At 44.7% G+C, this 19,047-nt stretch overlaps 1 protein-coding gene across 2 annotated transcripts in view; it reads right to left on the reverse strand.

Moving 5' to 3' along the window:
• SASH1 (SAM and SH3 domain containing 1) overlaps window positions 1–17,895 on the reverse strand; it is a 172,745-nt gene extending 154,850 nt beyond the window's left edge. For both annotated transcript variants that reach the window (XM_008140189.3, XM_028140460.2), the window contains exon 1: window positions 17,776–17,895. In XM_008140189.3, coding sequence (XP_008138411.2) covers window positions 17,776–17,895 — 120 coding nt within the window. The remainder of the gene's footprint in view (window positions 1–17,775) is intronic.
• Window positions 17,896–19,047: the final 1,152 nt, after the last annotated feature.

The raw sequence follows: 19,047 nt of genomic DNA on the forward strand, positions 1-19,047 counted from the left end.
ACAGGCCTCCTGCACTGTCAAATGAATGATACAAATAATAAGTGTTAAAGCATATGCAGAGAAGAGAAACACTGATTTTGGAAGGTCAAGAGGCCTATTTAAAAAAGAAGTCCAAGGCCAGCCGGTGTGGCTCAGTGGACTGAGCGTTGTCCTGTGCACCATGGGTCAGGGCACATGCCCGGGCTGCGGGCTCGATCCCCAGTAGGGGACATGTAGGAGGCAGCCAATCAATGTTTCTCTCTCCTCATGCTTCCTCTCTAAAAAAAAAAAAAAAAAATCAATTAAAAAAAAAATTTTTTTTAAGTCCAAAATTGTAAACCAGGAGACAGCCAGGAACGTGCCTGGTCAAAATGGGACACAGTAAAATACTTGGAGAAAATGATTTTGCTAATCTAAGGACATTCCTTATTTTGTAAAATTGATATCCTTGACTTCACGTTTCATTTTTATTACTTTGCAATGGTTCCTGCTGTCAGAACTCTTGGGAACGGCGCTCACTCTATCCTCCTGTTCCCCGTGTCAGCGAGCCTACGGTCTTAGGCAGAACCACCGCCAGAATTCCTTCTCACCTGGACATTTTCTTAAGTCATTTTCTGCCCCAACTATAGCAATTTCTGGTTTTCTATTCTTCTTAAACATTAAATCATAAACTCTACATGCACTCAGGGTAGCCAACTTTTGCATTTTCACCTCCCACTCTACACTAACTGGGTGTCTACCCCCCTTTTCACCCCCTGCTCAGCTGGATTCCAAGTTACTGATTCCTCTGTCCTTCTTTTTAAGGGACTGCACTCGGCCAACACGCTCCCTTAACTTTCGGCGGCCACTTGTATGTTTCCAAAGGAAGAGGTGGCAGCTGGGGGCCATTTCTCAAAGCTTTCAGAGCCCTTTTCCTCTGGGACAATGAGTCACCTTCCTTCTCCATCTCAGCTTTAAAACTTTCCTTTCTCTCTGAAAATCAGAAGTTTCTTAATACGATGTCTGCTGGGCTAAATCTCTAAGAGGAAGTGATGAAGGTTTTGGCTTGAATCACTGACTAGAGTAACCCTGAGCAACCCGGTAGGAAGTGATTTCTGCCTCCCCACATCTTGCCTATGGGATGGGGGGAGTCAAATGGTACCAGGAGGGCTCTCAAGCAGAGATTAACATTTTCATCCAGGAACTTCTATCACTCCTTCCCTAACATAGTCTTTACTGGATTAGAAGGATGAGGCTGAGAATTCAGAAGGTAAAGCAGGACAGCCCTGGGATTATGGTTATGACCAATAACATCTGAGGAAGGGGGGGGGGGGGCGGGTAAGAGTCATGTTGCCCCATCCCCCAAAACACTTTGCTAGGATCACTAAACCCCCGCTCTCCCCACCCCCACCCCCCCTCCCCACCCCCCCCCCCACCCCCGCCTCCCCAGCTTTTCTGCTTCACCTTTGAAGTCAATGCAAGAAATCATCATCCATGGGACTTTGATCTGTGTTGAGCTAAGACTTTTCTCTCCACACCCCCTCCCACCAACTCTACCCTGGGCAGGGGCTGAAATTGGTAGGGAAGGGGTGTTACCTTTTTCAACCTCCCAAATAGGTAACAGTAATAATGGTGAGAAGGAAAAGATAGAGGCATTGGGCTGAGGCCTTATTTGGGTGGGAAGATGGGACACAATGCAATTCTTCCCTTTCCCAAGTCTACTCCATCCCCCTCCCATATAATCTAATACATGTTGGGCCTTCACCCAGGAAACTGACTGCATTTCCCTCTATCTCTGTCTCTTGTTACTCTCTAAAGAGCACTTTGGAGAGGAATAGAGAAATGTGTCTTCCTCACCCTTGGTGAAACCCACCCATAACCAACAAAGGTTTGTTGACTAGGTTTCTGTGTAGCCATAGATATAGTCAGGTTCTTATTGAGGTTCACTGCTCATCTATCTCTCAATTTTCCTTTTGCTGCTGGTCTAGGTGTTGGTCCGTGCAACGTGCTAACACTGGAAATAGTTTTGCCCTCTTTATTTCCCTCCTTTTCCCAGCAGCTGCTCCCCTGTAGAAAGGAGATCACAAAGAACCCACCTATATCAGTTTCCCAGGGTTGCCATTAAAGTACTACCACCAGCTGGGTGCCTTAAAACAGAAATGTATTGTCTCAGAAGTTCTAGAGGCTAGAAATCTAAAATCAAGGTGTCACCGGGTCATGCTCCCTCTGAAACCTGAGGGAAAAGCCCTCCCCTTCCCTGCCTCTTCCTAGCTTGTGGCGGTTTGCCAGCAATCTTTGGTGTTGCTTGGCTTATAGGTGCATCACTCCAAACCTCCATCTTCACATGGTTTTCTCTGTGTCTCCCTCCACACGGTCTTCCATTTGTGTATGTCTGTGTCTGTGTCCAAATTTCCCCATATTGGATTAGGGCCCTCCCTTAAAAACCTCATCTCAACTTGATTAAACCCACAAAGATCCTATTTCCAAATAAGATCTCTTTCTGAGATACTGGGGATTAATACTTCAACATACGGCCCAGCCGGCATGGCTCAGTGGTTGAGCACTGACCCATGAATCAAGAGGACATGGTTCAAGTCCCGGTCAAGGCACGTGCCCGGGTTGCAGGTTCTATCCCTAGTAGGAGGCTTACAGGAGGCAGCCAATCGATGATTCTTTCTCATCATTGATGTTTATCTCTCTCTCCCTCTCCCTTCTCTCTGAAATCAATATAAACAAATTTTTAAAAATACTTCAACATATCTTCTTTAAGGAGACACAATTCAACCCATAACTCCATCTCCCAGGGTTACCGGGACAATGAAATGAGATAATGCTTGGAAAGGGCCTAGCATAGTGTTTGGCACCTAGTACATGATCAATCAACAAGTATCAGGTGCTAACATTAACATTACTCTTTGCGTTCTTACTACTTAGTCATACAGGATTTCTGCCCCATAGCATCTTTGTTAAAAAGGCTTTATAAAAAGCCTTTATGGCAGTCAGGTTTCAAAGAAGACTATTTCAACTATCACACAAAAATATAACCTCCAAACTCCTTGGGAAAGGAAGTAATTATGACAGTTGACTGGGTAGTAAATTGTAATGTTCTTTGTTCTATCCACTGAGCTCTGAAACACTAAGAAAGATGGCAGGTAGAGCTTTGTAAGAATCAGTCAAGGAGGTCCTCCAAAGAATGTGCTGACAACTGAATTTCTAAGTTCCTTTGGTTTGCAGGAAAAAAAATTTATTCTCTCCCTACATTACCACAAAAACATATATAAATATAGATACAGTTGTTGTTTGTTGTTGTTGTTAATCCTCATCCGAGGATATTTTCCCATTGATTTTTAGAGAGAGTGGAAGGGATGGGGAGAGTCAGAGAGAGAAACATACATGTGAGAGAGACATATATATAGACTGGTTGCTTCCTGCACATGCCCCAACCATGGCCGGGGATCCAGACTGCAACCAAGGTACATGCCCTTGACTAGAACTGAATCCAGGACCTTTCAGTCTGAGGGCCATGCTCTATCCGCTGAACCAAACCAGCTAGGGCTATGCTTGTATTTTTTTAAAAATAAAAGTCTGTAAAGGACAGTGGATACACATAGCTTAGAAAACCAGGAGCCAAAGAACTAATTCACTGACTGCTAATGGTCTGAAGAGAAGTGAGCTCAACTTCAACAACAACAAGGTGTCCACCCTTAGTTTTAAAAGGTATTTCAGAGTTTGGCTACCTCCCTTGCTGTTCAGCAGTGACCATCCGTCACAACCAAGGCACTGCTGCCACGCCAGCATGTTTTCTTCGGCACTAACAAAGCTTGTTTTGATTTGGGCCTCCATGGGACAACAGAAGGTAGTGTTTACTACCCTCAGCCCTCACTTACTTTGCTGTCATTTTCCTACGCAAACAGCATTCCAAGCCTCATCAATCCTGGCTGCCAACCACATTGCGTAATTTAGTGCTTACTTATCTTGACCTAACTAGCAAATTCCGGGTGCATACCCATCTTGCTTTGGCTTGTTCGCTTGGTCTTTGGCTGATCTTCTGGAACCGCCTGGAACCTACTGTCCTCGAGCAAGTCTTGCCCTGGATTTTCTCTTTACATGTAAGGACTTGATACAGAACAACCTCAAACGTGCCTGCAAGTCAGTCCACAGGTATACAAACAATAGGTCTATGTGTCTTTTTTTTAAATCTTGATTAAAAAAAAAAAAGAAAAAGCCCAGCCTAATATTATAAAGGCAAACTGCTTTGCAGCTCGCACACCTTTCTGACGGACAGCAGGAGGGCTCGCCTTTCCCAGGGTGGTGGAAGTGGGCCTTCCTGTTTTCCACAATAGAACTAACTGCAGGTCATGAGAACTAAGGCTGTGCTGTTCTACAGTTTGTGGCAAACTGGTGACAAGGAGACACCAGATTTCTGTGCTTCTGTCTCCTTGGAAGAGGTGAGCCTGCAGGTTCTTGACTGTATGCCACACTGACCCACACTTTGGCATCCAAGACCCTAGGGACCGGGCAGCCTGCGTGGAAAATGGGAAAACGCAGACTGCAGGTCACTTTCTGGCTTCACCCGCAAGCTCTGCTCAAAGACTAGCAAAGCTCACATCCATCTGAGTCTGGTCCACTTCGGAGGGCATTTACAAACATTCCCAAAGATACAACTTCAGTGTTTCACCTCTGCTTCCATACATATATGTCTTTAGAAGCCCAAAATTTGCCAAAGGCAAAATCTCCGAGCAATTGTTGAATCACGGGTATGGAAACATGGTCGATGAAGTGTGGGTGTGTTTGAAAAGGAAACCCTAGATCACTCAGATGGCTGAAGAACAGTAGCTGGCTTTCTGGTAGCTTTAAGAGCATTAAACTGGTCGGTGTATGTAAAGACACTATGAAGTGCAAGGAATTACACCAATGTAAAGATTATCTTCTTATCTCTAGAGCAGCACTTATTAGAGTAAGGCATCTGCTGGAATTGCTTGATGTTTAAGGAGTGTATCAGTTCTATTTGTCTCCCTCCAGTTTCTACGGAAGCTCTTCCATCGTACATAGACGAGCATCCTGCTTCTCAAGCTCGGGATGCATAGCCCTTCAGTGAAGAGCAGAGTTCTCCCATAGAGAATGCTCATCTGGGGTCACAGCTGACATTTTGTTCTGCTGAAACAGTACATAGAGGGTAAGGCAAAAGTAGGTTTACAGTCATGAGTATGCAAAACAGTTTATTCTTACATTATTTTTTTTTAGTATTGTATTATTTTCCATACAAACAACTTTAAACCTACTTTTGCTCCACCCTGTACTTTGTGAATGCTCAAGTTACATCACATGCATTTTACTCTATCACTCGTGTATCATTTGTGGCTCACTTGACACCTATTTACTTTAATGCTCATCACAGAACCTCCATTTTGTAATCTCCCAATCAAGATAAATCACTGCCATGAATTAGTGTTATGAGGCGCTTTCATGAAGTTACCACCTGGACAACCACATGGTACCTAAGTCTGACCGATGGGCTGTCGAAGCCAGTAAGAACTAGATTGTCCTCATGCTATGCTTTCATGGACAGTTTTCGCTAAAACTAATTCATGATAAAATATGCTTCAGAAATGAAATGTTGTCTCTTTCCAGCATAAAATGTTCATGGTCTTTACAGCCTTTCCCAAAGATTTCAAATTCCTTCAGGTTTTCTTTAGATGCATAAACAAGTTATCCAAAAAATTAGCCATGTGAATGGCAAATTTATTTATGACAAGCCTACAATTTCTCCTCAAACCTCAGTGACTCCCATTATCTACCACATTCATCTGAGATGTGTTTGCAGGTCACTTTGGGCGCTGGTGAAAACACTACCATGTAAAACTTTTATGAATTCTTGATTGAGACTGAAGACTCCTAATTAAGATGCAGATCCAGAAAGAATAATTTGCAACCTGGACAGAAACAGTGGTTAAATTTGATAAGACTCTGGGAAAATATTTTACAAAATAGATCAACATTCACATGAGTCTAGCACTCAAAAAATAAAATCATTAGCTAAGTGGATGCTTTCAATATTTTACATGTTTCTAATAAGTCAACTAAGACCTCATATCATGGTGCCACTTAGTCACAAAAGAACTGAAAATAGCAATCTGGACACGATTAAACAGAAAATATGTTTTCATTACAAATATCTTCACAAGTTTTACACATTCTCTCTCTTTAGTATAAAGAATATTTTGACACCCAATTCTTAACATGTAATCTGAAGGTTAATACTTTCAAGTAACTTACACATTTCTTTCTAAGTTGTGTATTTATAAAAGGTCATTTGACACAAATTAAATCAATAATCAATATCAATCCTAAATTCAACATGTAGAATCAGGTCATTCCCCCACTTAAAGATGAAAATGAAGGGAAATTAATTCATATTCTAACTAAAGGAGATTCAATTAATAATTATTAATGACAAACATTTATGATCTCCTTACCATATGCCATGCATTTCTGGTGATTCAATTAATCTCACCAAATCAAATAATGTGGGTGGTTATCCCCCTCATTTTACAGATAACGAAATCAAGACACAAAAATGGTTAGAGAACTCAGCCAGGTAACGCATGTCCACTAAATGCTGAGGCCAGGTTTGAACCTAAACAGTCTAAACCTTTCCGTTTTCTAAGAGATAGTAATTTTCAGTTTTCTTATTAAATTTATAGGGGTGGCATTGTTTAATAAGATTAGGTTTCAAGTGTACATTTCTATGATATATGATCTGTATATTGCATTGTGTGTCCACTACCCAAAGTCAAATCATCTTCCCTCACCATATATATTTGCCCCCCTTTACCCTTTACTACCTTCCCTATCCTCTTTCCCCCTGGTAATTACCATAATGTTGTCTGTGTCTATGAGTTCAGTTTTATATCCCACACTAGAGGCCCGGTGCATGAAAATTCATGCACTGGAGGGTGGTCCCTCAGCGTGGCCTGCCCCCTCTCACTGTCCAGGAGCCCTCAGGGGCAGGAGGCGATCTGGCGATCAGGGAAAGGTGATGCCCCCATCACACCTCTGCTGCTGCCACTGCCGGCAGCGCAAGCCTCAGCCAGCCCTGGTTACCTGAGCCTCGGGCGGCCCTGGGCAGCTGGGCAGCCGCCATCCAAGGCTTGCCTGCACCTCAGGCCAGCCCTGGACGGCTGGGGGGCTGAGGGGACTGGGGGACTCCGGAGGCAGGCACGCGGCAAGGCTGGGCCCGCTGGACCCCAGCGGGGCTGAGAGGACTGGGCACCGCCATCTTGTGGCTGTGGGTGCTGCCATCTTTGAGGGCATGGCAGTCAATTAGCATATTCCCTCCTTATTGGCTGTGGGTACCACCATCTTTTGAGGGCGGGGCAGTCAATTTGCATATTCCCTCCTTATTGTCTGTGGACGCCGCCATCATTGAGGGCATGGCAGTCAATTAGCATATTCCTTCCTTATTGGCTGTGGGTGCCGCCATCTTTGAGGGCATGGCAGTCAATTAGCATATTCCCTCCTTATTGGCTGTGGGTGCCACCATCTTTGCGACGGCATGAGGGTCAGTTAGCATATTCCCTCTTTATTAGATAGGATATGAGTGAAATCATATGGTCCTTAGCTTTTTCTGAATGACTTATTTCGCTTAGCATAATATTCTCTTGGTCCATCCATGGTGTCACAAATGGCAGAATTCATCTTTTCTTCTAGCTGAGCAGTATTGCATTGTATATATGTACCACATCTTATCTATCAAAGGCCACTTTGGTTGTTTCCATGTCTTGGCCACCGTGAATAATGCTGCAATGAACATAGGATGCATGTATCTTTGCAAATAAATGTTTTCAAATTTTGTGGGTAGATACCCAGAAGAGGGATTGCTGGGTCATATGGTAACTCTATTCTTTTTTTTTTTTTTGAGGAATCTCCATACTGTTTTCCACAGTGGCTATACCAGTTTACATTCCCACCAGCAGTGAATGAGGGTTCCTTTTTCTCCACTACCTCTCCAACACTTGCTATTACTTGTCTTGTTGACAATAGCCATTCAAACAGGTGTGAGGTGGTATCTCATTGTAGTTTTGATTTGCATTTCCCTAATAGCTAGTGAAGTTGAGCGGAGGACCTGAACAAACACTCCTCCCAAGAAGACATATAAATGGCCAACAGACATATGAAAAGATGCTCAATTTCTCTAAGAGATGTTTAATTAGTTTTTCTAATTGTTTACTCTTATTTAAAACAAAAATGTTCATTATTAATTTTTTATTGACTTCATTTTTTTAGAACAGTTTACGATTCACAGCAAAATTGAGGGAAAGATACAGAGATTTCCCATATATTCCCTAATCCCACATGCACAGCCTCCCCCATTATCAGCATCCCCCACTGTAATATTGTGATTTATAATAAGAAATATATACTTGGTCTTCTTTCCAGTCCTGAAAAGGGGCTCCTAAAACTCTCGGAATTTCTGGATTGGTAGTACCTTCTGTCATTCATTCGCAGTCCCTCTAGAGCACACCTACCTTTATGCTTTAAAGTGACTTAGGGTAGGGTACCTAGATAGAGACGGGATGTGTCTGATCACCAGAAAGACCCAGTGATTAGAGGGTAGGAACTTTCAGTCTCAAACCCCCACCTCACTGCCAGGGAAGGGAGAAGAGCTGGAGACTGCATTCAAACACCAGTGGCCAATAATGTAATCAACCATGCGTCCTTCAAACCCCCAAGGACAGAGTTCCGAGAGCCTCCGGGTTGTGGAGCACAGGGAGATGTGGGGAGAAGCTCTGTGCCCCTTCCCACATACCCTCAGCCTTAATTCGGCTCTTCCACCTGGCTGTTCCAGTAATCCCCGTAAACTGACTAATCTAGTAAACTGGTTTCCTGAGTTCTGTGGGCTGCTGTGCAAACTAAGCGAACCCAAAGAGGGGGTCGATGGGTACCTCCTATTTACAGCCAGTTGCTCAGAAGCACGGGTAACAACCTGAACCTGAGTTTGGCATGTGAAGTGGAGGCAGACTTTGGGACTGAACCCTTAACTTGTGTGGCACCTGGTCATTGTCTGCTGAGAAGTGGAGGACTGTCTTGGTAGTACTGAAAAAAAGCCATCGTACCCACCAGGCTGGTACTTTTGTAAGAACTAATGGACCTACACTGACCTGTCATAATCACCAAAATCCGAAGTTTACACTACAGTTCACGCCACAGGTGGTGTACACTCCACAGGCTTGGGCAATTTATAATGACTTGTACTCACCATTATAAAAATATTCTGTCTGCCACCTATTCATCCCTCCCTCTCCTCTAACCCAGGGCAATCACTGATCTTTTTTCACTAATCTCCATAGTTTTGCCTTTTCTCAAACACCACAGTCACATAGATAAGGAAAGGGAGTCTACGGTAAAGTAACCTCACGTGGTGCTCTGACCTACATTCCTAAGCTGGCAGGTCACCGTGGGCAGTCACGTCCCAGGCATACAACTTCTTCAGTAAGGGCTTATCTTTGCCCCCAGCAGGCCCTGTCCATTGTTTCTGTATATCTAGGTTCACACCCCTTTGAAATGCCCCCTTTCCACCCCCTCGTTCCAAAGCACGAGATCACTGAACTATCCTATAGTCCAACCCCTGCCTTGCTTTCTCCCACCTTCAGGTAATTTCGCTTGCATCCTCTCCTTAATTTCTAATGCATAAAAGAAACGGCAAAACTGTTGTCATCCGGAGCATTTGAGATCTTGCTCCCCAGCATGTCATCAGTCTGGGCTCCAACATAAACTAATAAAATTCTCTGCAGGTTTGGATGTTTCTTACATCAACGGGAAGAATCAGAAACCTTTTCAGATGGGCTTCTCTCCCTTAAGAGACATCTATGCTTCCTCCAAGTCCTTTGATAGCTTGGTAGCTCATTTCTTTTCAGCACTAAATAATTTTCCATTCTCTAGATGTACCACGGTTTATTTATCCATTCACCTACTGAAAGACATCTTGGTTGCTTTCACGTTTTTTTGGCAGATAGGAATAAAGCTGCTAGAAACATCTGTGTGCGGATTTGTTCTGTGGAACTAACTTTTCAACTCCTTTGGGTAAATACCAAGGAGCACGACTGCTGGACTGAGTGGTAAGAGTGTTTAGTTTTGTAATAAATCGCCAGACTGTCAGCTGTACTATTTATCACTCCCCTCAGCAATGAACGGGACTCCTGTCGCTCCACACCCTCTTCAGCATTTGTGTCGTCAGTAGGTTTTGGCCATTGTTATAGGTGTGTAGGATTATGGTATTGTTGTTTCCACTTAAAAAAATATTTTTTTTTACCCCTGGGCATTTCCACACAAGGACATTTGTAAAATTGTTAATGGTTTATTTTAAATGAGGTCTTTAAAGTACTCTGAAAATGGAGGTAAGCCAATACAAAGATACTTTTTTAAAAAATTGGTTTCAGAGAGGAATGGAGAGGGAGAGATAGAAACATCAATGATGAGAGAGGATCATTGATCGGCTACCTCCTGCACGCCCTCCACTGGGGATGGAGCCCACAACCCGGACATGTGCCCTTGACCTGAATCGAACCCAGGAGGACCCTTCAGTCCACAGGCCGACACTCTATCCACTGAGCCAAACCAGCCAGGGCAAAGATACTTATTTTTGAACTACAATATTCATTTCTTCTACAATAACTTCCTAGTGAAACACACTATTTTTTACAAGCATCCAAAAAAACCATATAAACATTTTTTTTTTCTTTAGCTATAGTAAAAAAAACACAAAACAACTTGTTGGTTGATAGAAAGTCTTAGGCAAAAGTATTACAGTCCACAAAATTAACTGGGATGAATTTTAAAAGTAACGAGGGCTCAGGGTACATACCAAAATGTTATCCTCAATAGCACTTGTAGTTAAAATGACAATTAGATGCATTTATTTTTCCTTCACTTTTATTTCTTCCATTATGCCAGGGGAGAGAATGCAGCTACAATCTGGCACAGAGAGATGGGAGACACAGTGGCCCTTCCTCGCTCACTACTTGCTGTAAAACCAAACTGACAAACAATGAGGAAGCACCAAAATCAGCTATAAACTCTGCATCAGAGATGCCACGGAGAGCTGCAATGTATCTCCATGGGACATGGGAAAAGAGTCTTCAGAGCATGCACTATAGATACAAACATATTCACGTGTTCACCCATCATCTTAGAAAGGTGAAAGACAACCAGAGATCCCTTCAGAAAAGAAAGAATACTGGTTACAGAGAAGGAAACCTATCTCATTACCAAGCTATTGTTTCCTAAGTCACAGAGATACCATAATGCCTGGGTACCTAGTCTCCGGCTGGAGTGGTCTCTATTTCATGGCTTGACAGCAAGAAAAAATGTAAGATAGGTTATCTCTATGAAGAATCTCGCCTGATTAATGCTACCCAGGGAGACATAGATTATGCAACTAAACAGCTGGCTAGGAGCAAAGCTAATGTGGAACACACCCACCCTTTTCAGGTCCCGTTACCAAACGTAAATTAATTAATAAATGAGCATGCCATCTGAAAAATGACAAATCCAAGTGGTCATACATACATATTTTACCTCAAAATTAGTCTAAAGATTTGGTTAATTCTTACAATCTTAGTCTTTACTCACTGGTATTATATGGTACAGTTAACTCTTAGAGCCTTAGCCTCCATCCATATAAATACACTATTTTGAAATCAATTTTATTTCTACTGTATGATAAGAATGTGTGGAAGCCATGGGTAAGCACATCATATATCCAAGTGAGATTATGATGGTTCAGTCTGAAGCAGACAGTACATTAAATAAACTACTAGTTACAGGTTTTCCTCTTATGTCCTTCATAAACTTGAGCTACAGATTTGCTTATGAATCCATTTGCACAACTGAATATTTCACCTACTTCACTGTCCTCCAGAATCAGCTTTGAAAAGATGGAATTAAAGATCATTTAGCTCCAGTATTGTGTTCACATCATTATAAGTAATAATTCCCTTCTTTTAAGGACCCACATCATTCCTCCAATACACAGAGACAAGAAATAGATGTGTGTGTGTGTGTGTGTGTGTGTGTGTGTGTGTGTGTATCTAGATAGATATTTCTTCAGAACAACAACAACAAAAAATCAGAAGACTTATCACATCTCTCAAGATCTCTTTCATTACCCAGCCTACTCTTGAACATAAAAGAATTATCAAAAGAAAGCTACCATGGAGCCCTTGATTACTTTCAGATATTGAGTAAAATATTGGACCTAATGGAAGCCAGATGATACATAACTGATACGTTTCATCAACATCTAGTCCAGGCCCTCATCTTTTCTTGCCTGGATCACTCAAGTAGTCTCCTTCCAGATTCATCACCAACTCATCACCCACAAATATTACTTTTCTAAAACACAGAAGTGATCGTGTCACATGCCAGCTGAAAATTCTGTAACAGCTTCTCACTGGAGCCTACAGAATGATTCCAGCTACCCCACCCTCGCCCTCAGGACCTGGTCCCATGGTGCCACTCAGTGCCCTGAGCTCCCCCATCTTTATTCCCTGTGGCTCTGCCCAGCAGGCGCTTCCTCCCTTCTTTCCCTTTAACCCTCACCACAGGGGGAAACCTCCACACTACCAGGGCCCAGATCAATTGGCATTTCTGGGAACTGGACTCCCTGGCACCACACTGCCCCAAGTCCACTCAGTGCTCCTGACTCCCTGTCCACACTGCTCCTGCCGTCTCGGGGCTGCTGTTGTTACTGCAAAACTGTCTTTCTGGAAGCCAGGGGCACATGTTGCTAGTGCTTAGCTCAAGAGCTCAAGGAAAAAGATGGACAGTCAATATCTTAATAGACATGTGATAGAATGAACTATAAAACTGCAAGTAGGAATTAATTTCCAGGAAATAACACATGATTCCACTCCCATCGGCTGTTTCCTAAGTGTGTGACTTAGGACAGGGATGTTTACCTCTCCACTGTAAAATGGGAACAACAATGCCCACTGGTCACAATGAGAGGATCAGGAACGGGAAGGGCCCAGCAAGACACAGGGATGCAGTACTGTGAGCATCACCTCCTCCCCTCCACCTCCTCCATTTCTCCACCTCCTCCATTTCTCCACCTCCTCCCCCTCCCCAAGTAGCCGCCTTCCATTCTGAGAAGTTGAAGTAAACAATGAAAACCAGGATGTCAGTAATAATAATTCAGGTTGAAGAGGGAAGAGTTTCAAGGTAGAAAATGACAAATGAGGGCAGAATGGGGCACATGGAAAGTCACCCTAGTGCACGGGTCTCTTTGACAGCACGATATTTAGCCGGGCAAGAATTATGAAAGGGGGACTGGTGAGGTCCCTGCTGGGCTCCTGACTCTGCTCCCTGGAGCCCTTCCAATCCTCCACCCCTTACAAGTTCTCCTCAGTCCCTTCCATACATCACCCTGCAACTTCCCCACTCACAAAGAGCCAGAAACATTTGGGCTGGCTAACAGGGACATAAAATTAAGATGAAGTCAGAATATTTGAAACTGGGGCTGACTCTCCAGTTCCAAGACCTAACATTAATTAAGTCATCAGCTGACCAGGTTCGGAGTAACACACCACCCAAGGAACATGTAAACTGCTGCTTTCAAAGGAGTTTGCATTTGAAAAGCTCCCTTAGGGATCTCACTAGCATCTCCCCTCCCCCACACTTTCCCTAAAACTACAAAGCAAAGAAGGGTCTCTTAAAAAAAAAAAAAAAAGCAAATCTGGCTAAACCTAACATTTATAGACTGAGGCCTATTACATACTTTTCTGCAGACTGCAAAGGCTTCGGAGGAGGGAAAAGGCCCAGAGTATCTCTACACAAAGGATATTCTCTAAGCAAGGCTAGGAAATGGGTGTAAACTGTAGGAACAGAGCAGGGAACAGAGGAAGTATAAGGTTGGGGGAGGTACCTCTTGCAGGATCTTGAAAACAATAGTCACTCACAAATTCTCTTCCCCTCCATTCCCAGCTAACCAGTAGCTTTAAAGGCCGGGCTCGGCTTTAAGAGGCCCTTGAATTCAAGAGGAAAAACCTAAGATCCAGAACTTACCCAATGGATAATCAGCGCTCAAACACTGATCTACCGTCTCTAACCACATCTCATTACCTTAGCAATTCCCACAAAAAAGGAATGTGGAGTCTGCAACACACAGTCAAGATGACAGAGAGTAAACCCCACGGGATTCTAACGCATTCTGCACTTCCCAGCCGACGTCTAAGCGTGTCACGGTGGAAGGTGACATGCCTTGAAAACCCAGGCGGACCACATGTTGCCGAGTTAGAGAACAGAAGAGCACACTTCACAATTGGCCGTTCCTGTTCCCAGTAAGCACCAGGATTCTAGTTCGCACGTTGAAGTTGTGCAAGAGGTAGCTTCGGCATTGATGTCTGTAATGTCTACCCCCTTACAGCAGGTACAGGAGGCACTGAATTTTGATGTGGCTTCTGCACATCAAAGGAAGAAGCACATCCTTTCGCTCTTTTTTTTTTTATTATTATTCAATAAAACCATGTTCTCAGCACCCAATCAGTCCCAGGCCCTGGAGATGGAAAAATGAGGAAAACACTGACCCTGCCCAACAGGCATTCACGATTGATAGTGTTTTGCTAAACTCATTTTCTCCTCTCTATTTACATATTCACTTACTAGCATTTATTCATTCAAGCAGGGCTCCAGCAATTTCATGCCATAAACTATACCATTATTTCTTCTCTAAATAAGCATTTTGTTAACAATTATCTAAAAAGCAACTACCTGTTGAGGAACTGTGCTAGACTAGATTAATTTAAATGCAAAATGTGTCCTGATAAACTCAACTACCGTATTTACTGAGTGAGATCTAAATCTCTGGGGCAACACCCTTCCCAGGATTCACAGCTACAAAATCCTCCAGGGCAGAAACTGCTCACTCTCCTGAAAAAAAGTGTTAACCTCATAGGCCTGGAGGTTTGATTTTTACACCTTAGATCAGTGGTTGGCAAACTCATTAGCCAACAGAGCCAAATATCAACAGTACAACGATTGAAATTTCTTTTGAGAGCCAAATTTTTTTAACTTAAACTTCTTCTAACGCCACTTCTTCAAAATAGACTCGCCCAGGCCACGGTATTTTGTGGAAGAGCCACACTCAAGGGGCCAAAGAGCCGCATGTGGCTCGCGAGCCGCAGTTTGCCGACCACGCCTTAGATGAACCTAAATGAATAAAGTAGCAACGGGGCCTGAAACCTTTGTTAGAATGTTTGGCTGTGTATACCCCCCACCAGCTCTACTCCCCTCCTCAAGCTCAGTACTGAAAAACATTCTTTCAAATAGCATTTTCCTAAAATACTCGATGTAACTGCATTTCTACCAAGTTGATCTGGGATGGTTCACTTTGGAGAGTCGTGACATCAGGCTCCTGATGGTGGGGGCCAGAGACCTGGGGTGCAGTCTGACATTGTCAGCTAATAAGGTCCACATGCCATTGGTCAAGTCACTTCACCTGACTAGGCCGAGAGATTGCAAAATCCCTTATTTTAAATACAAAAATGAAGGAAATTGTGTCTTTAAAAAAAAAATAAAAAACTTAGTAAGAACAGAGAAAGGCAACTATTAGTGTCTTGATACAGTTGCCCAAGATGCAGTTTTCTACAAACCCTTGGATGACAGCTTTCTCGTGGAAAAGAGTTCCTTCCTTTTTTTTTATTTTTTATTTCTTTGTTGATTAAGGTATTACATATGTGTCCTTATCCCCCCATTGTCCCAAGAGTTCCTTCCTTTAAACCATGTGACTTTCTCCAGGCATTGTAAAAAGGAGAGGTAACCCATGTCTTCTGGATTTTAGTAAGGGGCAATTCTGATGTTCAAGGCTACCCCAAAGGGAAATAATGCTGTATAAAGAAATGGATAAACATGAGCAGAACCTATCTTGAGACGATCTTCACGCTCTTTTCCAGCCTTACACTGAACTAGTTCTGTAAGAAGTGCATACTTTCTCTTCTCCTGCATCTGTCCTGTGAGTAGCAGCTCTGAGCTTCTCAAGCCCCACCCCACCTCTTAACTCCGCCAGAGAACACTCTGCTACAATTGACCCAACAGCCCTGGAATCTGCCAGGGAAAGAATACATTTTCAGACAGTGCCACCTGCCAACCCTCCCTCCCCTCCAAACAACCCTGACCCCCACCCCCACCCCCTTTACATTTAAGTGAGTCCCTCCAACTCTCCCCTCCCCAGCCTATGCCCTAGTAAGGACATCATGTGATGTTATCAAACCCATTTCTCAGTGACTGATAATTTAGTGAGACCTAAGCAAGAAATAAGATAAGCTTCCCGCTCATGGGCAAATTTAAAAAACAATCTGCCACCATAACTTTCAAATGTCCATTGGGTTTTCTGGGATTTCACTGAAGGACTATATTCACTAGCAATGTTCAGAAAATGCAAAGACAGGCGGTTTTATATTTTAAAATATATACATTCTTTAAAAAGTATCGGAGAGTGAGAGGAGCAGACAGAAATCACCCTCTCTGATTCTCTGTACAGTGGCAATCCTAACACCAATGGACCCTTGAAAATGGAATAACCGGGACCTTGAGGCAAAAAATGAAACACGGGGGTGGGGGGGGGGGGGGTAGGGGAATTGTGAGAGAGCTATCATTTATTGAGCAACTACTATATGCCAGGCAATATCCTGAGTTACTACATATACATCAAGATAGCTAAATCTCAAGAAACCTAAGAAGAAAGGCTCTTTTGCTTTCCTTTTCAGGTGACGAAATTGAAGATCAGAGGCATTGAATACCTTGGTCATATAATCAGTCAATGGGAGAGTTGAGATTTGACTGAGGCTAAAACTCACTCTAAAGCCTAAGAGCTTAATTACTATGCTAAAAAGGATACATGGTTCATCATTCCGAAGGGGGAGTTTCTCTCCCAAAACTAGACCTTTCACTTGAAAAATTAAAGATCCCAGAGTAAATTCACAGCCTTTTCTGATGATCTACACAACTGCCAAGTCCAAACCTTTAAGCAAAAAATTGACTTTTCACGTGTATATTAAGATGTCTGACTCTCAAAATCCCCACCCAGGTAATTCGTCTACCTGCCTACCGACAGCTCCATCCAAGCAAATCTAACACCCCCAGGCATGAACCCTCCTCGAGTCAAGCTCCATTCTCCACGCAGAACTATTTGTCAGAAATTATGCCAAGTCCAAGGGCGGTTTGAAAACATTACTGGACATTTCAAAATACATGACAAGGCATTTAGCAAAACAAGTCCCATTGTTTTTAAGCCTTCAAACATGTAACAACAAATCCCCTGTAATTCTACAAGTTGAAAGAACTGCACACACACCAAGTAAAGTTGGTGGTGGTGCTGAGTTGCTTTTCTCTCCTGGCCAGACAACAAATGGTGAAGAGATAAACATCAGTTAACCTCAGCCTCTTCCCAACTCCAACTGTGACAGTACACCAGCCAAATACTAATTATTTACATTTACTCTTTGAAGGACTCTTTCCAGCTTTTTCCACACCAGCTTCTCAGCAGGTGTCCCAGATTAGACTGTTGACTGCCACCCGATTGTTTAAAAAAAATATATATCTTTGATGTGATCTGTGGCTGGTTATTTTTTAATTAGGGTTTGAAATCCCATACCGTGTGCATTTAACCCCCGAAGAACTGCAGCCAGAGAAGGACGACCCCGAGGAGCGGGCTGGCCAAGTCGGCGCGCGCACGGGGAACCCCGGGTCGCAGCGGGGCTGCCCTCCGCCACCGGCCCGCGCCCGTCCCTTCCCGCGCCTCCCCGGCTCCAGGGAACTCACCAGGATGCCCATCACGTCGGTCCAGAGCCGGGAGAACGTCTTGGACATGCCAGCCCCCGTCTCGGACTCCGACTCGGACTCTGCCTCTGGCCCCGGGCCCGCTGCTCCCGCATCCTCCATGGCCGCGTCCCGGTCCCCGGGGCACACGCGCCCCTCACCAGATCGCGGCCGCCCCCGGCGCCGGGTCCCCGCCCGCGGCGTCACCGAGGCGCGCACCCGCGCCGCATCCCCCGGCGATCCCGCGGGGGCCCCTCGCCGGCGCCCGCACCTCGGCTCTAGGTGGCGGCGGGCAGCGCGACTGACAAGTCCACAAACTTTCCCACCCCGCCGCGCGCGGCCGCGGGGGAGCAGGAGGCAAAGTTCGCACCACTGAGCTCCGCGGCGGGGATTTGGGGCAGCCCAGGAGCAACTCAACCCGCGGCAAAGGCGTTTCTTCCGGTGACGAGGCCCCACGCACTACGGCACGCGACTCCCTCCCGCCAGCAAGTCGGGGCAGGCTCCCGCCCGGGTCACCGCGGCGCCTCCGGAGCTCGGAAGGCGCTCCCGGGACCCCTCTCTTCAAAATGAGCTCTTCCAGCTCCACATGACTCCCTCCCCTCCCAGCTGAAGAAAGCGTTTAGCAACAAAAGGTGCTCTGATGTCAGGCTCTTTGCATGGAAATGAGCCGCCGGCAGGAGAACAGATCGCCTGTTGAAAGAGCAGCCGCGCGCAGCCTCCCGCCCGCGCCAGTGTCCCATCACGCCGCCTCCCCGAAGCGCTGGGGTCCCAGCAAGTGCGAAGTTCATCCTCAAGCTGCGGGTGCGGGGAGGGCTCACGCGCAGTCAGCTACCATCCACACCTCGCCCTTTGGGAAGTCGAGCGACCTCAGGAAGCCCACCTCGGCCTCTGTCGGCCAAGACTGGGTTGAAAAACGAGTGTGAAAGCTTGGGCACGAGCCATTGTTTGTGTCGTTTTTCGTTAGGAGTGGGGACATGTTGGTTCCTGGGCGCCCGCAATGCCGTGCACTGCTAGGGGTTCCCGCCAATTAGGGGAATTGCCCTCTGGGTTTTAATGGTTCTTTTTTTACAGCAAGGACAGAGGGAAGGGCCGTTTTCAAAACGAAATGTGATGGCTGTAGCCATTTAGCCAATCCACACTGGGGGCCCTGTGTGTGCTTTTCCAAGGACAAGATTCGTGGCAGATGTATTTTACGAGGGACATAGCCCTGTAGAGGTATTTGCCCTTTTGCGAGTCTTTCTTTAAAAAACACTCAGAGAGCCTGGGTGGTGTGGC

This window comes from Eptesicus fuscus, chromosome 10 (genome assembly GCF_027574615.1).
Source record: "Eptesicus fuscus isolate TK198812 chromosome 10, DD_ASM_mEF_20220401, whole genome shotgun sequence".
NCBI lineage: Eukaryota > Metazoa > Chordata > Mammalia > Chiroptera > Vespertilionidae > Eptesicus > Eptesicus fuscus.